This window comes from Hylobates moloch, unplaced genomic scaffold, assembly GCF_009828535.3.
Source record: "Hylobates moloch isolate HMO894 unplaced genomic scaffold, HMol_V3 SCAFFOLD_1, whole genome shotgun sequence".
Lineage (NCBI taxonomy): Eukaryota > Metazoa > Chordata > Mammalia > Primates > Hylobatidae > Hylobates > Hylobates moloch.
Genome location: NW_026652276.1, coordinates 215,632,325 through 215,658,584, shown reverse-complemented (window position 1 = coordinate 215,658,584; position 26,260 = coordinate 215,632,325). Strand labels below are relative to the sequence as shown.

Here is a 26,260-nt window from a genome sequence, read left to right as displayed (position 1 = left end):
GGTGCCTGCCACCTTGCCTGGTTAATTTTCGTATACTTAGTAGAGACGGGGTTTCACCATGCTGGCCAGGCTGGTCTTGAACTCCTGACCTCAAGTGATTCGCCTGCCTTGGCCTCCCGAAGTGTTGGGATTACAGGCGTGAGCCACCGTGCCCAGCCTACATAGACACATATTTAAATTTTCCCAAGTGCCCCAAAATGTTCTTTGTAAATTTTTACAAGCTAAAGATCCAATTAAAGTTTACGAATTACATTTCACTATCATGTCCCTATAGTGTCATTTAATCTGGAACTGTCCGTTCATATTTTTGTGTTTATTTCTTGGCCTTGATATTTTTTAAAAGTCCATACCAGTTGTCTTTTAGCGTATCCTGTATTTTGAATGTGTCATATTGCTTTCTCATTATTAGATTTAGATAAAGAGTTTTTGGGAAGAAGACTAAGTGAGGTACTTCCCACTGATTTATACAAGGACATGCATAAAATCACATACTATCTATTTGACCCATCCATTGGAGATTTTAAGGTTAATCACTTGGTTGCAGTAGTGCCTAAGGGATCTCTCCACTGTGAAGATACATTTTCTCTTTGTAATTAATAAGAAGTTTATTATGATTTGAGACTATGCAAATGTTCAGTTCTCTAAAAGCCCAGTGGTTTTAGCATCCATTAATAGTCCTTGCTTGGATCCGTTATTAACAACGGAAGCTGGCAATCTTCTGTAAAGAAATAGTATATATTTTTGTCTCCTTTTTCTCTCCCCACCTTTAAAAAATACCTTTATGGTCTTAGGCACTATTTTTTAAATTCAATGTTCTATAATTCATTACCATCATTCTTTTTCTAACTTTAAATTGCCCCAAATTTGGTCCTTCAAGCAAATGTCTGTGTCCCATCAGTCTTGTAACATCTTCATGAGTCAGAAAAGTGCTCAAAGTTCACCTTATGCTTCATCTGCCTCAAACCTGGAAGCAAGCATTTCCCCAAACATGGCTGCTTCTGTGGAATAGTGTTTATGAACCAAGATTGAAGGAATTCAGTGTGTTTGTTGTTTCTGGGTTATTGTTTCTAGGCCCTTCCAGAGGACAGAGCCGGAGTTAGTAGGGAGGGGCTTGGCGGAAAGAGATTGGAAAATACACACACACACACACACACACACACACACTTACACAAACACCTCTCATCCAGAACTAATATACCACACGGTCCTTCTTTACCTTCCTCCATTCTGTATCTTTCTTCTCCCATAGTGAGTAACCTCACTTACAATAACATCAATACATTTATACTCATTTTTAATGCTACATAATTGTTTCAGAATTATGTAGTAAAAATAGTCTCAGCAACATTTTCATCTTTATGCACTTGGATTTAACATCAGAGTTACCAAATTATCCCACGTCATCTTGCAAAAGTCGCACATAGCAAGCTAACAGGCTTCTAAATAGTAACCAGAGATAATACAGATTATATACAAGTCGAAATTCCAGGCCAGGAGACAAATAACCACTGTTATTAATGTGCACATTGGGAACTGCATTTTAATAAAAGTGGTCACAACCTGGGATGAGAAATATCTTGCAAATGTTGAGCAAAAGAGTCTGGTTGAGCTTGGAAATAGATCATCACATTCATCTTCCTTGCACGCTTTATCAAGGAAAAATACATTAGACATAATGTATTCTAACCAAGGATATTTTGTTAATTTGATGCCCATATTGGTACTACACAATGCAAAATCCTCTCTTCTGATGCAGTACTGCTCTTTTAGAAAAACCATTCTCAGTGTACTGGGATACGGTACTAGTCTGAGAGGCTTTTTAAAAGTTAAAACTCTGGGAGCAGCTGATGTTGCTATTGCCTTTATCTTGCCACACTGACCCACATGGGACAATCATCTCAGCATGGGCAGAGGAGACATGCATAGCTGGCTCCAGGGAAAGACTAAACTGGCAACAGGATAGGCTGCCCCCTCCAAGGACCTAATTCCTAGATAGGCTGTCTTTTTTTTTTTTTTTTTTTTTTAGGTAGAGACAAGGTCTTGCTATGTTGCCTAGGCTGGTCTCGAATTTCTCAGCTCGAGCAATCCTCCTGCCTCAGCCTCCCAGAGTGCTGGGATTACAGGCATGAGCCACCACGGCTGGGCTGGTCATTGTCATCCCTCTTTTATAGGAGAAAATAAATACCTAATTTCTGTCCCAGCCTCAGAACAAAAGGATGCCAAGATTAGGATAGAGAATAAGCAGCCTTCAAGATTCCTGCATCAGAAATTCTGGATAAACTGTTAACAATGCAAAGAAAACAGGTTCACTAGGTGATCCTAAGGTTGAAGTACTGGAGTTGTTAACTAATTTTAAGTGACATTTAAAAAAATGTCTTGGCCAGGCACGGTGGCTCACGCCTGTAATCCCAGCACTTTGGCAGGCCGAGGGGGGTGGATCACAAGGTCAGGAGATCGAGACCATCCTGGCTAACATGGTGAAACCCCATCTCTACTAAAAATACAAAAAATTAGCCGGGCGCGGTGGCGGGTGCCTGTAGTCCCAGCTACTCGGGAGGCTGAGGCGGGAGAATGGCATGAACCTGGGAGGTGGAGCTTGCAGTGAGCCGAGGTCATGCACTGCACTCTGGCCTAGGCAAAAGTGTGAGACTCCGTCTCAAAAAAAAAAAGTCTCTTCTGTTCATATTTTTTCAGCCAAGATCTCAAAAACAGTAAGACCAAATTGTATCATAGAGTACTGTATCAGCAAAAATCATCCTTTTCTTGGGAAGCCTGTGAGATTCTAAAGTGACTGGATACGACAGTTGCTTTGTGTGCAGAACCACATCATACTGCCAGAAGGTTCCCTGGAAGAAGATACCTAGATGCAGGACAATGTAAGAATCTAACTCTAGGATCTTGAAGTACATTAAGACATGGTCACCCCTTGGGCTGGAAAACTCAGAGGCCAGTTCCAGAGATGATGATATTCAAAAATGGTGTGAATATCACTATGGCAGCCTAGCCATAGGTTTGGAATTCTACGAACATCTGGTAGTTGCATTGTTGACCCTGATATTTGAATTCTAGAGTATTACTTGGTTAATCAACATCACTAAAATGAAGGGGCTATACTAGAGAAACCAATAGTAGGTAATAAATGTAAAGCAACCACATTCCATGTCCTTATGCATCACAGATGTGGCCAGCTGCAGGCAAAGCAGGTTCATTTCTTCTTTTCAACCATCTTCTTTGGCTAATCTTTAAAAGTCTTGCGTTAATAATCAAATGGAGACAAAGCAGTAGCAAAAATACTTTAAAGTTAGTATTCTTCAAATGCCAATTGTACTATAAAGTGGATAAAAATAAATTAATCCAATGAAAAACCATGAAAAAATGGAAAATATCTGTAACAGGTATTATAGCTACAAATGTTTTACATGACTTTATCATCGAAATATATGTGACCTGCTTTGAAACAGAGTCAATGCCTTAAAGAAATGATGACCTACATACCCACAGCATCTAAAACATGGTGCAGAAGAGTATCATTAAGACAGATAAGCAATCGTGTCCATGGCCTACCCTGACTGCTCTGTGCTACATACCATAATCTTTTGCCATCAGTTAATGAACAAATTTATGTCACAAGCCCCAATATACCATTCCCTCTGCTTATGTGAATAAAGTTACATGCACTGTATTCTACCTTCCCTGCTTCATGCTCCAACATATAGAAAATCATGAGTGTCTGTTGTGTTGAAATAAGTGCAATTCTTTGAGTGTTACAGGAAGGTATGAGTCAAAGACTAGTTTAGAAGCCTACCTAAAATTCACCAAACACATGGAGACACTTTGGGGATGCCATTTTCAGTCATGTTATTATCAGGAACTTTATTTTTAAATTACAGGTACCCAAACATTAAAGTTCAAAAAATTAAAACAAACCAAAATGAGAACCTCAACAGCCATAGTTGTCTATTTGCTGCTTATTCTTGTGGCCAAAGAGGAATTCTACTAAATGTCAAATGAAGGATGTCTCTAAACTAGAAGACAAGTTAAAGGGCCTTGTTGTCATTTCTGTCATTGTGGTGGTGGTTGTTGGCTTTCTTGGAGAAATATATCTGTGACTTTCTCAACTAATGGGCCTCTGGCCTTAATTATCAAAGCATCCCTTTTCCTAGAGGAAAAGACTAGTAATAAATACATATGATATATTATCTAATATCCTTTACTGTTATCCCAGAAAATCTTACTAAATATTAAAGTGAACTACTGATTGGAATAGTGCCTGTCAATAGTGACTCAATAATGATTTCTTGAATGATAAATACCTTTAACTTCATCTCTACTTGTTGCTCTCCCATCTCAGAAACTTATGACCTTCATTAAACCCCACTAGTTACTAGTTTGGTGACCGACTAGGGGGCTAGCAAGAAAGCTAACTCATAAGGCTATGACATAAGCACTGAGGCATCCTAAAGCCTTATCTGGGCCACAAAAGTTACCTAGTTACCTATACAAACTCTACTCCATAGCCTAGCTCTGGAAAATCGGGGAAAAAGAGAGAGAGTTCAGCACCCATAACACACTCCTATGCCACTTCTTTTGCATTTCTTCTTAGCCAACAGTTGAGAAAGACTATTTTTTAGCTTGTTTCACTTTTCCTTGATCTTCTACTTTCTTAATGGCTGCTTGGATTGCCTCTTGGTCACCCAGGAACTGATGAGGCCCAACAGCACGCAGGTTTTCATCCAATTCCAGAAGAATGGGGACTCCAGTAGGAAGAGTAATGTTGATGATGTCTTCATCTGAGATACCTGTTTATCAGGACAGGAAGAGACCAGGTGTTAAAACACAACTCAGGAGGAAGTTCTGTTTAATTATATAACTGCACTTTAATCCTATTTAACTGTGTGCCTGAAACATGCAGGTACTGAGGGATTCCAGCTATAATTCCTGGAAGCCAGGAACTTTCCAGAAATTACAAGAAAAAAGGCTTAGAGATTCACAGCAAGTGCTACATCAGGACAGTAGATACCTTTTCGGACAATCTGTTCCTGTTTCCTATCTAAATCTGAAACGAAGGAAAATTATTTTCTCTATGCGCACATTTGTGTTACTAGTTTTCCAAGGAATCAGGTAATCTTGAAAAATCAGAAAGTGAACCAGGAGCGTTGTCTGTATTTCTCCTTTTATGTGTTGTACCCAGGCTGGTACTAAAATTAGGACTTTTCGCTAGTCTCTAAATCTAGTTCATTTGCTTAGAATGTGTTTGGTTTTCCCACACTAAGTGAGCTTGCAATACCCTGAGCTAGATCCAGTCCAGCAGGAATGCTTTCCTAGGTGCTTAGAAAGCACAGTCAAGGGAAACACGAAGGGATTTTACAGTATGCCTGTGAACAGGGCTCGCTCTCCTATGGTCCCTGAACATTCCAGCTGCTAAAAAAGGAAGGTATATATAAAACAGAAGCCACCTTTAGCCCTTTTTAAAGTACAACTGAATTACAGGTAATTCAACTTGGACCAGAAGAGCTGTAGTTGTAGTAGCAGTGGTAGCAATAATATTCTTTATTATTATAAGTACTTTTAACAATAAACAGCTAACATGTCCTGAGTTCATATTTCATGCCAGGTACTCTTTTAAGCATTTTGTATGTATTAACTCATTTAATCATCATTGCAATCCTATGACGACATATTATTTCTCCATGTAACAAGTTCTGGCACAGAGAGGTTAAGTAAACAATTATCACACAGAGAGTAAATGGCAGAGCCTGGATTTAAACCTAGGGGTCTGTACCTGCTGTATAATGTAACTCCTCTCAAGTTTCTGAGTTCAAAGTGAGCAAAGGGAAGGCATGAGAAAGAGATGAAGTTCAACAAGCTAAAAGACAACTGAAAGTATTCAAATTGTCTACTTTAAAAACACTCCTTTATTAATCACATAGACTTCTAAATTCTAACCATATGCTTCCTGTTCTATATTAACAGAAAGGACCTAGGTGGAACAAGTTCAGGGGAGTCCAAGGGTCTGTCTTTACTTGAGGGCGGCAGAATAAGTTGTTGTCAGTTAGTAATCAATGCACATTTTCATTTTAATTAGCTATTGATCCTAACTGTGAGTACCAGCCAAACAGTCACAGAATCGTAGCACTGGATCCTAACTGCTGGGGTGGCTTTTTATTAGAATTTCATGTCAAGGCCTAGAAGAGCTACCCAATAACTCTTATACACAAACTATCCATACTCAAACAACTATGAAAAATGGAAAGGATCTTAACTCGGAAGACACAGTCTCTTCCAAGTAAGTGTACTGTCCCATCACCTCCCCACCAGTCCCCCTTCAATGTACTATGCAATTTTAGGCAAGTAACTTCTCTGGACCTCCAATTCTTCTGTCAATTAAAAAAGAAAGAAAGAAAAGAAACACACATTCTTCCTTTGCCAGCATTTTAAAGGGTTGTAGGATAAAAGGGGTGGCTTAAAAGAGAACATACATGAAAAAAGGGTAGCACAATAAGTGTTTCTTCTTTCTCTATTAGGAATTCCCTTCTAGGTAGAAGATTTAAAGGGAAGGCTACTAAGATACTCCTTTGCCCTGCCAAGCCCCACCCTCACACTGCAACCTTACAGAAGATTACCATCACAAACTACAGCTGCTGAGAACAAATCTATTCAGATCAGACCTCTAGCTGTTTAGCAGGGAGATGACTGCTCTAGATTCTAAGCACCTTCTGGCTTCAACAGGTCAGAAATGTCAGCTAGCTGCACAACAGCCACCACAAACATCCCTTGGAAAGAGCAGGAGGGGAAGTCAACAGCCTGTTGTTTGGAGTCAGGTGACCACTGAGCCTTTCAAATCCAACAGTGCTCACTCCCAAATCCAGGGGAAGCTCTGGAGGTCTCCAAACCTAATTCACCCACTAACTAGTAACTGAGGGCCCTTTATGTTCCTAGTACTCTGTGGAAGAACATGTGTGAGTGACTTGGCCAAGATTTTACCTCCAATGAACTATTTCTTCATTTATAAAATGAGTCCCTCTAGCACCAACATTCCTTTATTTTATTCTTAATGGTTAAGAAAAGCGGAGGCACCTTAGAGACACAAGAGCATGAGGACATTGAGTACTGTTTATATTCATCTACTGTGCAAGGACCATGCTTTATCTGTTTCCAGAGTCTATAAGCATATTGCTCACTCAATTGGAGAGAAAAATGGATTTTATAGATTTCTCCAAATAATCTAAATTTTCACTATACAAAATTAATTTATTAAAAGATAACAAAAGTGACCATGCTTGACTAAAGTTTACCAGAAGTAGAAACTATGAGTGTACATATCTATCAGCATCTTGGATTCACCACTCATAGATGTGTGCCTTTGCAGTGTCACCAACTATTAATCTTAAGTTCTTGAACCTAGGACTTTATTGTAGAATGACTGAACATTCTACTTCTATTCAACATTGTATTTAAGATCCTAGCCAGGGCAACTAGGCAAGACAATGAAATAAAAGGCACCCAGATTGGAAAGGAAGAAGTAAAACTATCTCTATTTGCAGATAGTATGATCCCACCAAAAACCTGTTAGAACTAATAAACTCAGCAAGGCTGCAGGATACAAGAACAACACAGAAAAGGAAATTGGGTTTTTAATACAGTAGCAATAAGCGACATGAAAGATTAAGTAAACAATTCTATTTATAATAACATCAAAAAGAATAAAATGCTAAAAATAAATTTAACCTAAGAAGTACAAAACTATACTCTGACTACTACAACACAGTGTTCAAATTAAAGAAAACCTAAATATGTATTTATGGATTAGAAGATGTAACACTGTTAAGAGGGCAATATTTCCTAAATTAACATACAGATTCAATACTATCCTATCAAAAATGTCAGTGGACTTTTTTGTATAAATTGACAAACTGATCTTAAAGTTCATATGGAAATCTAAGGTACTCAGAATAGCCAAAACAATCTTGAAAAAGAAGAAAAAAACCAAGGGACTCATAGTTCCTGATTTCAAAACTTACTACAAAGCTATAGTAATCAAGATAGACATAGATCAATGAAATAGAATTGGGAACCCAAAATAAACCCTCATTTTTTTTATCAATTGATTTCCAACAAGTGTGCCAAGACACAATGCAGAAAGAATAATCTTTTCAACAAATAGTACTGGGATAACTGTATATCCACATGTAAAAGAATGAAGTTGGACCCCTAACTCATACTTTATATAAAAATTAACTCAAAATGAATCAAAGACTTAGAGTCAAGAGCTAAAATTATAAAAATTTTTAGAAAAAAAGCTATAGGAGTAAAGTCTTCATGGCCTTGAGTTAATTAATGGTTTCTCAGATATGACACCAAAAGCATACACAAGAAAAAAATAAACTGGGTATATAAAAATTAAAAATGTTTGTGCTTCAAACGACACTATTAAGAACATAAAAAGGCAACCCAGAGAATGGGAGAAAAATTTGCATATCATACATATTCTAGATACAAGTTCCTTATCAGATATAAGAACTGCCTCCAATAATAAAAAGACAAATGACCAAACTTTAAAATGGGCAAAAGGTTTGAACAGCCATTTCTCCAAAGATATACAAATGGTCAATAAGCACATAAAAATAGGCTTAATATTACTAGCTATCAAGGAAATGCAAATCAAAACCACAATGAGATACTACTTTGTACCCACTAGGATGGTAACAATAAAAAGTCAGATTATAAAAAAGTGTGAGTAAGGATGTGGAGAAACTGGAATCATCATACACTGTAAAATCAGGTATGCAAAAGGCTATAGCCTCTTTGGAAAACAGTCTGGCGATTCCTTTTGTTAAACACAGATCTACCATATGACCCAGCAATTCCGCTACTAAGCATATACCCAAGAGAAATGAAACATGAGTCTACACAAAACTTGTACACAAACCTTCATAGCAGCATTATTCATAATAGTCAAAAAGTGAACACAACACAAATGTCCATTAACTAATGAACAGATAAATTAAATGTGGTATATCCATACAATAGACTATTATTTGGCAATGAAAAGGAATGAAGTACTGATGCAAACCACAACAAGGTTCTTGGATGAACCTTGAAAGCATGATCCTACTAACTAAAATAAGCTAGTCACAAAGGACCACTTACTGCATGAGTCCCTTTATATGAAATGTCCACAACACGTGAATCTATAGTGACAGAAAGTAGATTAGTGGTTGACCAGGGCTGGATGAATAGGGGAGGGACTGGAGGGGTGATAACAGCTAAGGGGTGCTGGGTTTCTTTTTAGGGTAGTGAAAATGTTCCAACATTGATTGTGGTAATGGATTTACAGTTTTGTGAATACACTAAAAGCCATTTAACTGTATACTTTAAATGGCGAATTGCATGGTATGTGAATTATAACACAATAAATAAAATAAATGCAATAAAGATGTTAAAAAATAGTAAACAGGGCCGGGCGCAGTGGCTCACACCTCTAATCCCAGCACTTCGGGAGGCCGAGGTGGGTGAATCACCTGAGGTCAGGAGTTCAAGACCAGCCTGGGCAACATGGTGAAACCCCGTCTCTACTAAAAATACAAAAATTAGCCAGGCGTGGTGGTGGACGCCTGTAATTCCAGCTACTTGGGAGGCTGATGCAGGAGAATTGCTTGATCCTGGGAGGCAGAGGTTGCAATGAACCGAGATTGTGCCACTGCACTCCAGCCTGGACGACAGAGCAAGACTCTGTCTCAATTAAAAAAAAAAAAAAAAAGTAAACAGATCCAGAGTGATTAAATAAACCTGCTCTACACAGGACTGTTAAGGCAGTAAAAATGGACCTTTTTTTAACTACCAAATCCCCAGGATTTAAACCCTGGTTTAGGTGACTTATCAATGGTTATTTCCATGACTACCAAGGAGGAGAGAGAAGAATGTTTATATGAATGCTCTGCCCTTGTGAAAGGCCGGGTCCTAAATGGACATCTGCTGATGCCATCCAGTGTTCCCACGACTGGTAAAGGGAATGAATAAGTTTGTCTGATCCCCAGGTAACACAAGGCGATTATGATGGGCCATGTTTAGGGGTTGTTGTCTGTGACTTGAGAAACGAGTTCCAGGTCTTCAGCAAGGGGCTGGGGCATACATGGGATTCACTTGTTTGACCATGGCCTCAGATCTAACCAGATCCAACAGGTCCCCTCTTTAATAGCAGCACTCTCAAGTTTGGTCCCTTTTGTGTGGGACCAAATTAAAGAGCCAAATAAACAAAGGCCACTGTAATATTTCAACTACAAAGGAAGGAGAGCTCAACAAAAATAGAAATGTTTCCAACAAATAAATAAAATCAACATTTCACTTTAATGACTACTCAAGCCATTCACACAGCAGACTAATTACTTACAAATATTTAAAATACTTAGACTGGTTAGTAATCAGTGAGACTTAAGTGACTAAATTTTTTTATTATTATTTTCTTTTGAGATGGAGTCTCACTCTGTCACCCAGGCTGGAGTACAGTGGTACTACCTCCGCCCACTGCAAGCTCTGCCTCCAGGGTTCACACCATTCTCCTAACTCAGCCTCCCGAGTACCTGGGACTCCAGGCACCTGCCACCACGCCCGGCTAATTTTTTGTATTTTTAGTAGAGACGGGGTTTCACCATGTTAGCCAGGATGGTCTCGATTTCCTGACCTTGTGATCCGCCTGCCTTGGCCTCCCAAAGTGCTGGGATTACAGGCATGAGCCACTGTGCCTGGCCGACTAAATTTTAAAACAGCAAATTAGGAAAAACCACAGTGAAGCCATTATTCATCACTCAATCTTGGCATAAGTTCCATTCATCATCCTAAGAAAGTTAAGCAGGCAGAGCTCCTAAGGCCAGAACAATGCATCTGAACTGTATTAAACCAAACTGAATTAGTACTATCAGCCCTACGTATATACAGATTTCACATCTAGCAAGTGTAGTATTTTTGATCCAATTTTTGTTGGGAAAAAAATCCATGTATAAGTGAACCTATGCAGTTCAAATCCATATTGTTCCAGGGTCGGCTATAAAGGGAACCACCACTGAGTTCTCACCCTGTACCTACCCCTCTCCACAGTGGTATGGAGTTAAATACAATTGTCATTACTTAGTGGACCATATTACTAAATAATTTCTGGACCCTAGCAGCCAAACCATAATAGTGTTATTTACAGTTGAACAAACATTTACTAAATTCTTGCAATGGGCAAGGCACTGTGTTCTACAGTAGTGTGGAGAGGAGCAGGTGCAGGGTGAGAATTCAGTGGTGTTTCCCTTCACAGCTACCCTGTCTTTAAGGGTCCGCCATTGCCTTTAAGTCTGTGTTAAAGTCTTTTAAAGTCTTTAAGTCTGTGTTAAAGACTTAAAGTCTGCCTTTAAGTCTTGAATCTTCATGTAGAAGCACCTAGGAGCTAACTGCAGTCAATTTAAATAATGGGATATTTTAAGGAAGAAATAATGAAAGTTTGGGGTAATAAGTCCAGGAAGTAGCTCAAGGCCAAAATTGGGGAGAAAGTCAAACAACTTTATTTTCTGCATAGAGGACCAACTTCAGGAAGTCAAATTTGCACCTTCTAACCCCCTCCCCTAAGTCACCATAGCAGGAACAGGAACCAAAGACAAACTGTTATGTACACTGTACATCTACTAAAGCACCTCCTGGTAGAGATGCTTGTGCAAATGCTCACTTTTCCCACCAGGATTATAAATTCCTTGAGAGCAGGAACAATGTTTGATCCATTTCTGTATCACCCATGCTGTTAGAACACAGTGCTTTACCCACTGCAAGATTTAGTAAATGTTTGTTCAACTATAAGTAACACTTTTATGGTTTGGCTGCTAGGGTCCAGAAATTATTCAGTAATATGATCCACTAAGTAATTACAACTGTATTTATTATGAGAATCTACTTTTTACATACAACTAAAGGCTATAAGGAATAAAATGTTAGGCTGGGTGTGGAGGCTTATGCCAGTAATCCCAGCACTTTGGGAGGCCGAGGCAGGCAATCACGGAGATGGAGACCGTCCTGGCTAACACAGTGAAACCCCGTCTCTACTAAAAATACAAAAACAAAATTAGCCAGGCATGGTGGCGGGTGCCTGTAGTCCCAGCTACTTGGGAGGCTGAGGCGGGAGAATGGCGTGAACCCGGGAGGCGGAGCTTGCAGTGAGCCGAGATCGCGCCACTGCACTCCAGCCTGGGCGACAGAGTGAGACTCCGTCTCAAAAAAAAAAAAAAGAACAAAATGTTAATTAAAAATCCTAAAACATAAAGCCTATATATGAAAACACCCTAAGGACTTTGTCAGAGGTACAGTATAGACAAATTTCAGAAAGAGGTTAAAAGCTCCACAAAAGGACCTTGTGTGGTCTCATTCACATATAGGTGCTATACCTGTACCAAGAACAAGACCTGATTTAGTGAACTCTAGGTGCATACCTGAATTGAATAAATTCTAACTCTCTGGGTTTTCAAATTAAATCTAGTCCTCTACTGTTGAAGCCTTGATTAAACATTGTGCTCTCCTATGACCTTACCAAGAAAAAAAAGGAAAATTAAAAGAATCTTAGCCTTGAACAAAAAGCTGTTTACATCTAGTGCCAATAAAATAAACAATTCAAATTAAATGGCTTTATATGTTCTTTGATTTTCTCCAAAGTGTTCAAAATCTTTGAATTTTAGAAAACCAGAAGAGATGGTCAGAGAGACAGAAAGATTTGCTACGGGATGAGAAGGAAAGAAGAAACCCCAATTCTGTAGTGTATACTCTTTGGAATTAGAAAAAAAAGGGAAACAACTTCAGTCAACTCATTCATTTAATAAGGTGCCACCCATTCATTCCTCACTTTCCTCTCCTGGTCAAGTAAGTCACAATTCAAACCCCACCAACAATCTGTGATAACAGTTCTGTATTCCTTTATGGCCAATAAGAGCTGAAACAAGAGATTCAGTTTCATAAATGATCTACCTATTTTTAATTCTTTAAGATCTGAATACTACATATGTAAAGATAGGCTAGGGTGATTTGAATATTATAACACGATAAAATAACAGCCACTAATTTAGAATAAGGCAGAGAGAAGAATCCATTCTATGTTTAATTTTATAGTTAAAATAACCTATGATGTTTAAAAAATAAAGGGTTCTATAAATCAATTATTATAAAAGAAAGCTTAACCATACCAACAGGAAACTACTTGCCTCACAGAAGAGAGGCCTGAATTGGCTGCTTCTGAAAATATCACACTAAAATGCCAAAGGTAACCAACTCATCAGTCCCCGTCCCCACAGCTAGTCCCAGCTGACCTTTCCTCCCTGAGTCTCTAATTTTATCTCACCACTTCTGTGCCTTGCTATGTATGCAGCTGCACACAGGTCTTCAGGGATCAAGTCTGTCTTGCATGAGTGTCTTGTGTGTCACTCTTACTCCAAACTTGAAACTGCCTCGTCCTGTGCTTAAACCCAGACTAAACAATCCATTTCCTCTGGCAAGATGCAGACTACATCCAGTGTTTCAGTTTGGTACCTGGCTTTCCCTTGGATGCACGCCAGCAGGAAACAAACAGGAAGTGACTATGCCAACCACAGAGAATGAAACACATGCCTGTCTGGAACGCTACAGTACAGGATGCTTTCAGATACTTAGGTCTGCGTTAGATGTTTTCTCGGTGGTGCTTTGTGAGAAGTGTGTCCGAACCAGTCAGAGGTGGGCCCTGCTTTTTAACCTGGACTTATTAGCACAATAATAGGTACTTCTAAAAGCCAGTAAAGCAGTCCCTTAAGTAGGCATTTTTTTACTATATAATATTCTGTATGTCTTGTTTTGACTTCTTCCAAAAGCATTAACTACCATCAGATTAAAAGTAAAGCAATCTCAAAAGCATATACGATTTATGAGCAGATATATTATATAAATAAGTCATTTGACACGGGAGAGGTCATCTCCATCAGCCAGGAAGCCTGTCTTAGGCACTGACATGTGGTTTCCGTGTTTGCAATTCTTATACAAGAGTGTTATCTAGCTCCGAATCAGTATCACTTGCCTCTCAGTGTACCACTCATCTGCGTTGACTCCAGGAGGTCCTTGTTGACCCGCTCCTAGACTAGGTTGTTACAAGAGAAAAAGGAGGGGATGGAAGGCCCAATTAAGGCTAACGAAATTGATGATAAGCAGAGATAGTCTGGGATAAAAAAATAAAAAAATAAAAAAAACCTTTATTAGAGGAGCTTTCAACCTATAACATTAGCAAGATTCTCAAACATAACTTCTCATGTAGAAGGACTTTAAAAGGCAGTTCCCTACAATGACCGTGGTTTAGGTGCGAAAGTCAGAACCAGATGGCTCCTGAAGCCTTGAGAAAGCATAACAAATGCCCTCCAGGTTAGTTTTCAAAGGGACAGATAGGTGCATATAGCAACCCTTCAACCCTTCACTTAATTCTCCTAATTGACTAATGTAGTGTATTACTTTGTGAACAAAAGGTAAGGTCCCAATTAAGGCAATGGTGAGTTCACTGGATAAAGCAAGTCTTTTTTGAGGTATAATTTACATACAGCAAAAGTCACCCTTTTTAGCATACAGTTCTATGAGTTTTGACAACTGCATACAGTAGTGTAATAACCAATCAGGATATAAAACAGCTCTAACAACCCCTTAAAATGTCCTTGTGTCCCCGGCAGCCTACCCTTACCCCACCAATCTGTGTTATTTCCCGATAGTTCTGCATTTTCCCAAATGGCACATATATGGAATCATACAATACACAGCTTTTTTAGCCCAATTTCTTTCACTTGGCACAATGCAGCTGAGGTTCATCCATGATGATGGGTGTATCAATGGTTTGCTTCTTTTTACTGAAGCAGTTTCTTTAAGCAAAACAGCTTAGTGATCAATGATTGATCAAATGAAATAAAAAATATGACCTGGATATACTAAACAGCAAAGTAAAATGCAGTATTGAACCACAGCTTTCCAGTGAGTTCAGAGCCATGTTCTAGTTCCTACATAAAACAACATGTGTATGTAAAATGTCTAAAACTGTGCTTGGCACGCAGTATGTAATCAACAAAGGTCATCCTGTATAGCTATGCTAGAGTGCGCCATTCGGACCACAATGTTATAACAGCAGTAATAATTTAAGACCCAATTAGTTGCATTAAATTACCTTTTTATAGTTTACCTGCCAAGGATGTTCTTGACTCAGCTTCTTAAAACACAGTATTCCAAACAAAGAATAGGTCAAGGGAAAGGCTACCTTTTAGAAAAAAGTTTTAAAGCCCATGTGATAACTGTGTGTGGAGCCTCAGTGAACTGAGTTTTGAGCAGAGTTCTTGACGCCAACTAATTACCATGATCACGGCCAAGGAATCTAGAGTCTCTTTAGATTTCAGTTTCCTCCAACAGCACCTGTCTTCTTTTGCACAAATGGAGAAAGCATCAGTCAGGATATGACTGCCTATAGTGTCATAATATCAAATATCTGAGAAACAACTAACATCTTCAGAACCAACACTCTTTACTGTTGAGGTATATGGATGATACCTCTAAGAGTAGACCTAAGAGGAGATGAGTAATACTAGCATACTCTTCGTAGAAAGATCTTAAAGCAATTTGAGATTTCAGCATAGACCAATATTCTAATTAGTTATTTAACTGGGGTCATGATTCTTCCCACCCCAGTTTTCAAACAATAAGAAAGTATTTTTCTGATAGGACAGTATGCTGTCATTGATGCTATCAGTTACCACACTCCTCCCCAGTAGGTAAAACATTTTTAGCTTGTCAAGCAGTTTAGAGACAAAATAGGGAAAAATTACTCCAGTCCCTTGAAAGAGCCCATTTTACATGGGAGAAGTTTACATAAACATCTCTAGAAAGCATGGCTTGGAATCAGATGAATCTGCAGCCACAAGCCACTTTTATAATAAATGCAAAGAAATTTAGCAACTTTTGTGCTTATAGGAAATATAAAACCCTGGTTATGCCCATTTCTAGATTCAATTCTTAACAGTAGTGAAAGCTAACATCTTCATTTTTACGTTTTTATTTTTCTAAAAGGGGGTCTCACTATGTTGTCCAGGCTGATCTCAAACCTAGGCACAAGCAATCCTCCTGCCTCCGCTTTCCTAGTAGTTGAGACTACAGGTGCATGACCCCACACCCAGCTCAATATTTTTATAGTGAGGTAACCACATAATTTATCATCCAGAGTGGGGCACTTTTGAAAGTAAAAGGAGATGCTATTAATAATTACATTCGGACGATAGGCATTAACCACAAAATGGGCATGTATGATCATGTAACTTGATAGTAAGCATAAATTGGCAATTAAGATGGTAGCTTATATTTTGTACCACCATAAACACATACACATGAACTGGCAAAGCAGTCCTTCCTATAAAAGAAAATCTTTATTTTCCCCCTAAACAGTAGGGGAGATTCACTTAATTTTTGGAGTCTTGAAATGTTAGCATCTAAATCCAATTAAATGTTTTCTTTTAGGTTGGTAAGTTACCAAGAAGCACACAAACCCCTGTAACTTGAACTGTTGAAAGTTAGACATGTAATACAAGAGGACTAACATTAGACTAACATGCCTATTCTGGCGAGTGAATACATCTACAATCAATTTTGAAAGGGCTAAAATCTCACTAAATTAACAGAAATGATGTGAAAACAATATGATGACATACTATTTCTTCTGATCATGAGAAAGTCACTTATGCTTAATTCTTACAGTTGTGAAATAGAATACTTGGGACCTTATATTTCAATAGACACCGTAAGAGAAACTTTACTAACGCAGATTGGCATTTAAAGACAATAACTAACTTATGCGGTGATCCTGAAATCCAATCCAGCCTATTTCATGCACATGACATAATTTCTTCCATGTTAGGTGTGGGAGCTAAGTCACAGTAGAGAACTACAGCAACATCTAAGAACTCCATTAATGTTAACTGGAGTACCACCAGGAGGTACTATAGGCCAAAAAGGAACAAAGTCGTCATATCCAGAATGGGTGAGAGTCAAGATTACAAACCATCCTTCTATTTTCCTGTGGACAAATCTGGATCCTCACATCCACTCCATTAGTTTTCTAGGCTATGGTCTTATCCTAACTGCATGTTCTGGCTTTTCTGCCATTTTTTTCCTCTAACTATCTGCCATCCTCCTTGGTCACCAACCCCATCATTTTTATTCTCTACCTCTCTCATAGATACCTCCCTCTCCGGCAGCCCATGTCTTTTTCTGTGTTCACATACTTCCTACTGAAGTCATTTCCTACAATTTACTTCTTTCGACACCAACCCCACTGTTTTACCTCAATTATCTCCCAAATAAAAACATTTTCTATAAAGCCTGTTTATGGTAATAGGGATAGGAGTTATAATGTAAGGCTACTTTAAAATGTCATTAATGGCCAGGTGCGTGGTGGCTCATGCCGTAATCCCAGACTTTGGGAGGCTGAGGTGGGTAGATCGCTTGAGGCCAGGAGTTTGAGACCAGGAGTTCGAGACCTGCCTGGCAAACATGGCAAAACCCCATCTCTACTAAAAAATTACAAAAATTAGCCAGGTGTGGTGGTACACGCCTATAATCCTAGCTACTCAGAAGGCTGAGGCATGAGAATCGCTGGAACCCAGGGGGTGAAGGTTGCAGTGGGCCAAGATCGAACCACTGCATTCCAGCCTGGGCAACACAGTGAGACTTTGTCTAAAAAAGAAAAGAAAATGTCATTCATCTCTAAAGGTCATTCAGTTTCATACTTCCAACTTAAAAAAATAAAAATAAAAAATAAAATAAAATAAAAAGCCCTTTAGATGAAGGACTGGAAGCTGCCTGAAGACCAATGCCTGCTTATTTCCCAATGAGCCCTGTAAGTCCACTTCTGCCCCAGTGGTCAAAGCTGCACTTTGATTTTCCCCAGTATTCTACACTCGACAGCCATGCATTTCAGTTTTGTTATCACTTCCATATGTTTGCCATCCCCCATTGTTTTCTAGGCCAATGACAAATCCTTTAACCTTTCAATTCCACTGATTATTTTTCCAGCTTTAATGAGATATAATTCACATACAATTCACCCAAAGTGTACAACTCAATGGCTCTTAGCATATTCAGAGTTGTGCAACCCTCACTACAATCAATTTTAAAATATTTTTATCACCCCAACAAGAAACTCTGTATCCATCAGCAAATCACTTGCAAAATCTTCCATCCTCCCTACCCTCTAGGCAACAACCACTCTACCTTCTGTTTCTAAAGACTTGCCTATTCTGGGTATTTCATATAAATGAAATCCTATAATATGTGATCCCTTGTGGCTGGTTTCTTTCACATAACAGAGTTATTTCAATGTTCACCCATATGGTAGCATGTACCAGCATCACCTTCCCTTTCATTGTCAAATAATATTCCATTGTATAGATAGACCCCATTTATAAGTTGATGAACACTTGGGTTGTTTCCATCTTTTGTCTACTATGAATAATGCTGCTCTGCAGGTTTAGGTACAAGTTGTTGTGTGGACATGTGCTTTCATTCCTCTTGGGCATTGTGATGGTTTGAACTGTGATCCCCTCAAAAAGATATGCTGAAGTCCCAACCTCCAGTACCTCAGAATGTGACCCTATTTGGAAATACAGTGTTTAACAGAGAATAATCCCATTAAAATGGAGGTCACTGGTGGGAGGCGGCAGGCTAATATTATTCGTGGCCTTATAAAAGGGGAAATATGGATAAGAAACACACACACAAGGAGAATGCCAAGGAGCGATGCTTCTGCAAGCCACAGAACATCAAAGATTGCCGACAAACATCGAAGCTAGCTGAGGCAAGGCAGAATTGTCTCCTAGACTCATCAGAGAGGGCACAGCCCTGCTCACACCTTGATTTGGGACTTCCAGCCCCCAGAAAACACATTTCTGTTGTTTTAACCCACCCAGTTTGTATGTTTTCTTATGGCAGCACTGGGAAGCTAATATAGCTATATGTGTAGGTGTGGGATTGCTGGATCATATGGTAACTCTATGTTTAGCCCTTCTGAAGAACTGCCAGATTGTTTTCGAAAGCAGGTACACTATTTGATTAAGTTAATTTAATAAATTGCTAATAGTTTCAAAACCTCCCTCAAATGCAGAAAAGTAAGTTTTGCTATGTCTAAACACAACCTCTACATGCAATTCTCTCTTTGCCCCTACCATGGTTATAGTTTTCTTTACCATCATTGGTTAAACTTTCCGATTTCCCTCAAAAAGAACAGTAAAAAATAGTTAAATCATCAATGCACTAGCAGGACGGGATGTGTACAATGAACTGTGGTTGGGCTGTAGAATCGTTTTAAAGAGATCTATAATAAATTTGAAGATAGGTGAAGAGTCAATGGTATTAAACAGTAGGAAACTGTTTTAAAAGGGGGACTTCCAAGCTAAGAAGGTGGAGAAAGAGGATCCTAAAGGAGATAGTGGCATTTTCTTGCGAGAAGGGAGCCTGGCCACAATAAATCAGATCCAGCTCTGAAAAAGGAGTTGGCATGGTTGAATAGAATACGTCTCTGGCAGAAACTCTGAAATTCTGAATTTCAGTTTGTTGTTGTCTAGTAAGAGCCTTAACTCTTCTTCAAACAATGAAATACTATGGTCCATTAATGATGAAGTTATATATCACTAACAATGAAGTTAAAGATCTAATTATTCTGAACAAGAATAGAACCTTTTATATAGTCGAGTAAATAAGATACACATGTGCCCAGAAATGCACGTGCACGTGCACACACACACACATACACACACACACATATCAAGTGCCATGTCTAGCCAATAAAATTTTAGTATCTAATAGTCTGTAGATTTTAGGTCTCTGCATGACTAATGGATGTCAGCTATACAAGTAATGATTTAGTTCTTGGTCATGTTATAAAAATTAGGGGAAAATACTCACATGCTAAAGATTACTCCATTTTTAACTAATAATCTATTTCTACTTATTTCACATATAAGGTCAGCCTTTTTATTTGTCACAGCCTCTTACAGAAAATTAAAGCGGAATGAAAAGGAATGGTGGAGAAATTTCTTCTATTTATTACCAGTAAGCTAACTGCTGACAGTGATGAAAGGCAGGAAAACACCAGACAGGGCATGTCACGCAAAAAGCACAATCATCTGGGATGAGTGGAGGCAGAGAGGGAAACGAGAAATCCACAGAACAGTCAGAAATCCAGAAGGTGTCACAGTGCAATCACTGATGCTCAAAACCGGTGAACCTGAATCCTCAAAAGAGTTCATTTGGTTCATGTTACTTAAAAAGAAGATAACAATAACATAAATGACTAATAACAATAACATAACTAATAACGTGTTTTAGTATACATGTAGAACATGACATAAAGTAGTTAAAATAATGGCTGCCGATGATTTCCAAAATTTTAGAGTCAAGATAAATAAACTAACTATCCTTTTAGTTTCCTTCCCCCTAACTTACTTCCAGTCAATGACTAAGCCTGTTCTGAAAAGAGGATTGAAACAAAAGAACTGCTCAGGAAACCTATGTCTGGAAACACAGCAATCATTGTTTAAAGTTGGAAGAACGTGAGCAAAACTGAAGTCTAGATAATTTACTTGACTTGAAAAACTCTAATTTACTTTCAAGGCCATTTCAACAATTCCTTCCTTTCCTAGCTTCCTTTCATTTCACTACAAGCCATACAGTCCTTTAGACCAGTGCTTCTCAAAGTGTGGAACCCCAATCAGCAGTATCAGCATCACCTAAAACTTCTAAGAAATGCAGATTCTCAGGGTGCACCCCAGACCTACTGATTCCGAAACTCTGAGGATGGGACCCACAATCTGTGATACACCAACCTCTCCAGGTGACTCTGATGCTTGCTGAAGTCTGAAAACTGCTGCTTCGGGTAACAGGAACGGAAAATACACAAGAGATCTGATTTATAGAACAAGACAATTCTTAAATCTGAAGTGATAAAGGGGGATAGAGGAGTCTATTGTGTAAATAGGGCATCATTAGCTTAATTTCTAGATTAAGGCCCAGATATCACATTTGGCAACCTCTAATAAGTGGTATATAAAGCTGGTACCTTCCAGGTGTTTTAGGAGTGCCCTACTGCTATTTCCATGAGCAGATATCAGAATGGTTTTGCCACGTAATACTTCAGGAGCAATCCTTTCATTCCAATAGGGAAGGAGTCTCTCCAGAACATCCTTTAAGCTTTCCGACCGTGGCAGTTGATCCAAGGGCACATCACATACTTTATACCTCCGGTCATTGTAGATTTCGTGGTAGTAAGGATGAGACTCCTCAATGGGAGGCGGGGTTACATTGTAGCTTCTTCTCCAGAGCCTCACTTGTTCTTCACCATGATTCAAAGCCATTTGTTCCCTGTTGAGACCGATCAAGGCCCCATAGTGACGCTCATTTAGACGCCAGGAACTTTCCACGGGCACCCATTCCTGCCCTAGCTCTTCCAGGATCAGCCAGGCTGTGTGAATGGACCGATTAAGGACAGATGTGAACACAAGATCAAACTCAAAGTTTAACGCTTTGAGTTGCTTCCCACAGTTCCGAGCTTCCTCCATTCCTTCACTGTTGAGTTTCTGATCCACCCAGCTACAAAAACGGTTCTCCTTATTCCAAGCACCCTCTCCATGTCTTAACATAATAAGTTTGTACTTGGACATACTGATGGCTGAACTTCCCAGGCGTTTTCAAATGGGCTAATATTCAAGGACAGCAATACATCTAGAAAGACAAGAACAACGAGTCTAAGTTATATTCTTCATTCAACTGACAACCTAGGAATAGAAACGTCGCTTTACAACACCCAATTTCTAAAAGAAACTGAAATCCCTTTGAACAGTCAGAAATGTGATAACTCATACACTGGGACACATACAGGCATATTCAATAGATATTAATAATTCATTACAGGGAATCTAGTTGACTTAAATTTTCTGATGTTTGGATAGCATGTTAACTGTATGACATAAAATAACAAAACACTTCATTCTAATGGCATGCTGTGTTTCTGCCAGATACAAAGGCAATTTATGCTTACAGTAGAAAGGATTTAATAGAATGAGTTACAGACGTCTGAAAGAATGACTAGTGGCTGGGAACTCCCAGCTCCCGGCAGCTGACTCTACACTGAAGGCACCCTTTTCACTTTGTTTTCCTGTGGTGGAAAAAGAAGTATTTACCAGTCTCACATTCTTATTATAGAAGTTATTAAACATGTTATTTCAATGCACCACTGCGTATATCTGGTATGTATCACTGGCTGGTGGCAACTAGCTCTTCAATGCCACAAGCTACATCACACACAACAAAATCTAAGGTATGCAAAACACATCAGTTCAACATTCAGACAAATTAAATGATTTAAAGAGACACTAACACCAAATACGGCACGCACCTAAATAATCTTGCACCTGCCTCAAGATAGAGTTTTCAGCAGGAATAAATCCAGTGCAAAATAAGCTATCAAATGCAAGCAGCTGAGGGATGCTGCCTGTACAAACAGATTTGGTCGGTAGGAGTGAGAGGAACCACACTGATAAAGAGGCCCCGCCTCCTCCTCCCCAGCCATCCAGATATCCTACACACACCAGCTACATCTTAGCAGGGGGAGAATCTAGTAAAGGGAGACCAGCAATTCTCAAGCTATGCTGAACTCCTTACATTTAAGCTGCTGGCCTGAAGATCTGCTGGGCCCACTCCGTCCTCGGAGAATCTGCTGACATGGCTGCTCAGCCCACCTCTCTCTCCTTGTGGTTGATACATCTACACTGACACATGCTTGGTTTACACGCCGGGCCTCTCCATCTCCACTCCAGTGTTTTGCACACTGGGTTGTAAAGATTATACGAGCACTACGGCCTGGTCCTCTGCCACTCTTGGCAACTTCCATTAACTGGAGATTTTCTCTCCCACTTAAACTGTGAGTCACCTACAGTAAAATAACAATCAATGGCAAAATTGATTGGAATCTAGATCTAGTTTCTACCTTTCTTTAGTAATTCCAAGAGATTCTGAAGGGAAAACAGTCTTTAAAATAAGGCTTTATATTTCAATGGAAGGCAAACAGAGGACTTAAGGGAAGAAATCAAATTGAGGTGATTTGCAAGAATCGTCATGTGTTGCTTAATGAAGGGAATATATTCTGGCAAATGCATCATTAGGTGATTTCGTCATGCAAACAACACAGAATGTACTTACACAAACCTAGATGGTATACATATTGTTACTTATGTTTTTTCATATGGAAAACCAAGTATCCCAGCACAATTACTGAATATCAATCATTTCCCCTACTCGATCTGCAATGCCAATGTCAAGTGCCACATATCAGATGTCTATATATGCTCCATTACCATCTTAAAGAGCCACCATCATATACGCGATCCATGCTTGACTGAAACATCATTAGGTGGTGCATGACTGAAGTTGAAAGGCTACAGCAGTTAGGATGATGATTTTGCTTTCTTGTTAAGTATCAGGTTGCTGTGCATGTGGAGCAGGGAAGTGCCAGGGAACCAGAAGAGCCTGGACTCAAGACCCAGGTGAAAGCATCCCACAGAGCTGAGAATTCCCAAGGAGGGGGTCTAATGTCTCTTGTCCTTAGCCTAGAAGGGGCATCAGGGTGGCAGAATAGAGAAGGGAACAAAAGGTATCTAGGCGGTGTTTTGCCAGATGGCTGCCTGTGCCCAGGGGCAGAATAGTCATGAGTCTAACAAAGTTCAAGCTTCAGAGCCCCCCACCTGCAAGAAACCAAGCGATGAACACACACACACACACACGGAGGGGTGTGTGTAAGTGTGTTAATTTGCAAATGGAAGATATTTTTGCATTGTTTCTTTACAAAGCCCCAATCCACCAAGTAGTAGAAGCCTCAGCTCCATCAAAAACTGTATCTACCCTTTGTAACCATTGATCATTTGGTTTTGTTAGTGGTAGTGGAGGAGGGGTATGGAGAAAAAGGAAGCTATCAACTGTTCCTCTACCTTCACCCTCAGTTTATCTTGTCAAGTAAGAAACCTCCATAAGCTAATGAAGCCGTTCTCTCTTCAGTTAAAGAAGCGCATGGTTAGACAAATTTTGTAGACAGAATCACCTTTCCACCATCTTTTGATTATAAACTATATCAACGGGACAAAACAATGTAGCAATAGCAACATGGACACTCAGGCACCCACCACCAAGCTTTGTGGTATCTTATTCTCCTATATTTGCTTACTGCATTAAAACAAAGTTGTTTTCTTTTTACTAAAAAAAAAATAAATACACACACACACACACCAGAACAGAGGAACAGTACTGCAGTCACAAAAACTATGCAAATACACATCTTCCCTCACTCTGAAGCACAGGAATACATTTACACAGGTGAATACATGATAAAGTACTAAATTAGTATGTCTATCTCAGGAAAACAAAAGGTCACTTTCCTCTCTCCTCCCTAGTACTATCAACAGACTTTTCCCACTTAACTGCTGGATATTTACAAAGAAACTGCTGAGGATTAGCTTGCAAACATGAAAACTTCAGTCAACATCCACTGGAGCTGATTTACCCAGTGTTTACCAAGAAACACACAGCGCTGTAGCCAGTGTGATTTAAAGTTTAAGGCATGGATTGCAAACTCAAATGCCTACAATGGCCAGGCAGCTGTGTGAAGCAGAGTGCAGCTGGACTATGCAGAGTGATGGGCACAGTGAACTGCAAGGAACATGCATGCTTCTCTGAAGGAGGCAACTCTTGTGTAAACAGTGAAAGTCTTCAGATAACCTCATCTCACTGAACCAACAGCACTGTTCTTAGAAGTTTTCTGGAAAACAAAAAGAAGATGGGATTGCTGACACCGAAGACTAGGATGAATGCAAGACCTAGAGTCAGATCACAGAGAACCTTTGAGTAAATAAATGTCTTTTTTTTAAAAAAGCTAAAACAATCATTTCAAAACCTCCTAAAAATTCATATAAAAAATAAAAGGAGTACCTACTACTTAGCTCCAGCCCATTGCCCTGTGATACTGAGCAACTGAGGTTTCTAGATCTTCCAATTAAAAAAATCATGAAAACATGTATTTTTATCTGATATCTGATTTAAATATTAGCAACTAATATACATTTGTAAAATGTGAGTGAAACAAAACATTTCTTCTGCAGGCTAGATTGTAGCTGCTAGCTTACGACCTCTGACTTAAAGGGAAACCTCCTCTGGGCCACAGATAAATGGTGCAGCCACCATACCCCAGGAGACGGTCAGAACCCAAGCATCCGGACCACTTAAACAGCTTACCTGTTATTGCCCAACACAGCCTTTCAAAGGACAGACCCTCTAATCCCCATAATGCTCTGGGCTTCCTTCTCCCTGACCCACCTTTACAGCCCTCCCTCACCAAACCATTTGCTGGTGCCCTGCAGAATTTCTAGCTCTGTCCTCAAACTTCCACTCAGCTTTGAGTGTCAATTGCACTGAAAAAGAACTGAACTGAAAACTGCCTCTTCCCAGGTGACACTGCTTCTCTCTCTAGTGGGGGGTGCTCATGCCTCATACCCTAGGGTTAGGATCAGGTGATGGGCAGTGTCATGCTTCCTCTGCTGAACAAACTGCCCCTCCCCCACCATCCTAGGGAGTTGAGGAGCTTCAATGTTGAAAGTCTTGCTATATTCAGTTGAAGTTCTCTTGCCCTCATTTATTAACTGCGAACTAACAATTAAACTCCTTGAAAATTAAGTATCTTATTTTAAACCCTCAATTCTTCCTATTGGTCTTAGAAAAATGTTCAGAATCCTTCATGTGACCTGCAAGGCTTTGGTTTTATTTCCTTAAGCATGTCAGCTTCTTTCTTGCCTCAGTAGTTTTGCACACACTGTACCCCATGCAGAACACTCACCCTTCATCTCATCTCTCCATTGCCACTTCAGTCTCACCCTGCTTTAGGTTAAGCTCTAGTCATCCTTCAGATCAGTTGTGTCCAATCAAGATATAATGCGAGGCACAATGAAGTTTTAAATTTTCTACAAGCCACATGAAAAAGTAAAAAGAAATAGGTGGAATAAATTGCAATATTTTATTTAATCCTATAGGTCCAAAAGTTATCATTCAGACATGGAGTCAAAGGAGATCATTTTGGAACTTTAAGGTGTAATGACTGCCCTATTGGATTTTGGACTTGCATGGGGCCTGCTGTAGCCCCTTTGTTTTGGCCAATTTCTTCCAT

General features: G+C 39.4%; 1 protein-coding gene across 4 annotated transcripts in view; it reads right to left on the bottom strand.

The window, feature by feature from the left end:
* Nucleotides 1-1,277: 1,277 nt before the first annotated feature.
* BPGM (bisphosphoglycerate mutase) overlaps nucleotides 1,278-26,260 on the bottom strand; it is a 65,717-nt gene continuing 40,734 nt past the window's right edge. For 2 of the 4 annotated variants that reach the window (XM_058426911.1, XM_032761802.2), the window contains 2 exons: nucleotides 21,116-21,777; nucleotides 1,278-4,799 (listed from right to left, as the gene is read on the bottom strand). In XM_058426911.1, coding sequence (XP_058282894.1) covers nucleotides 4,621-4,799; nucleotides 21,116-21,716 — 780 coding nt within the window. In that variant the 5' untranslated portion in view covers nucleotides 21,717-21,777 and the 3' untranslated portion in view covers nucleotides 1,278-4,620. Of the gene's footprint in view, nucleotides 4,800-21,115; nucleotides 21,778-24,689; nucleotides 24,836-25,933; nucleotides 26,064-26,260 lie in introns of those variants that run through there. The other 2 variants (XM_032761805.2, XM_032761803.2) reach the window with 2 other exon arrangements.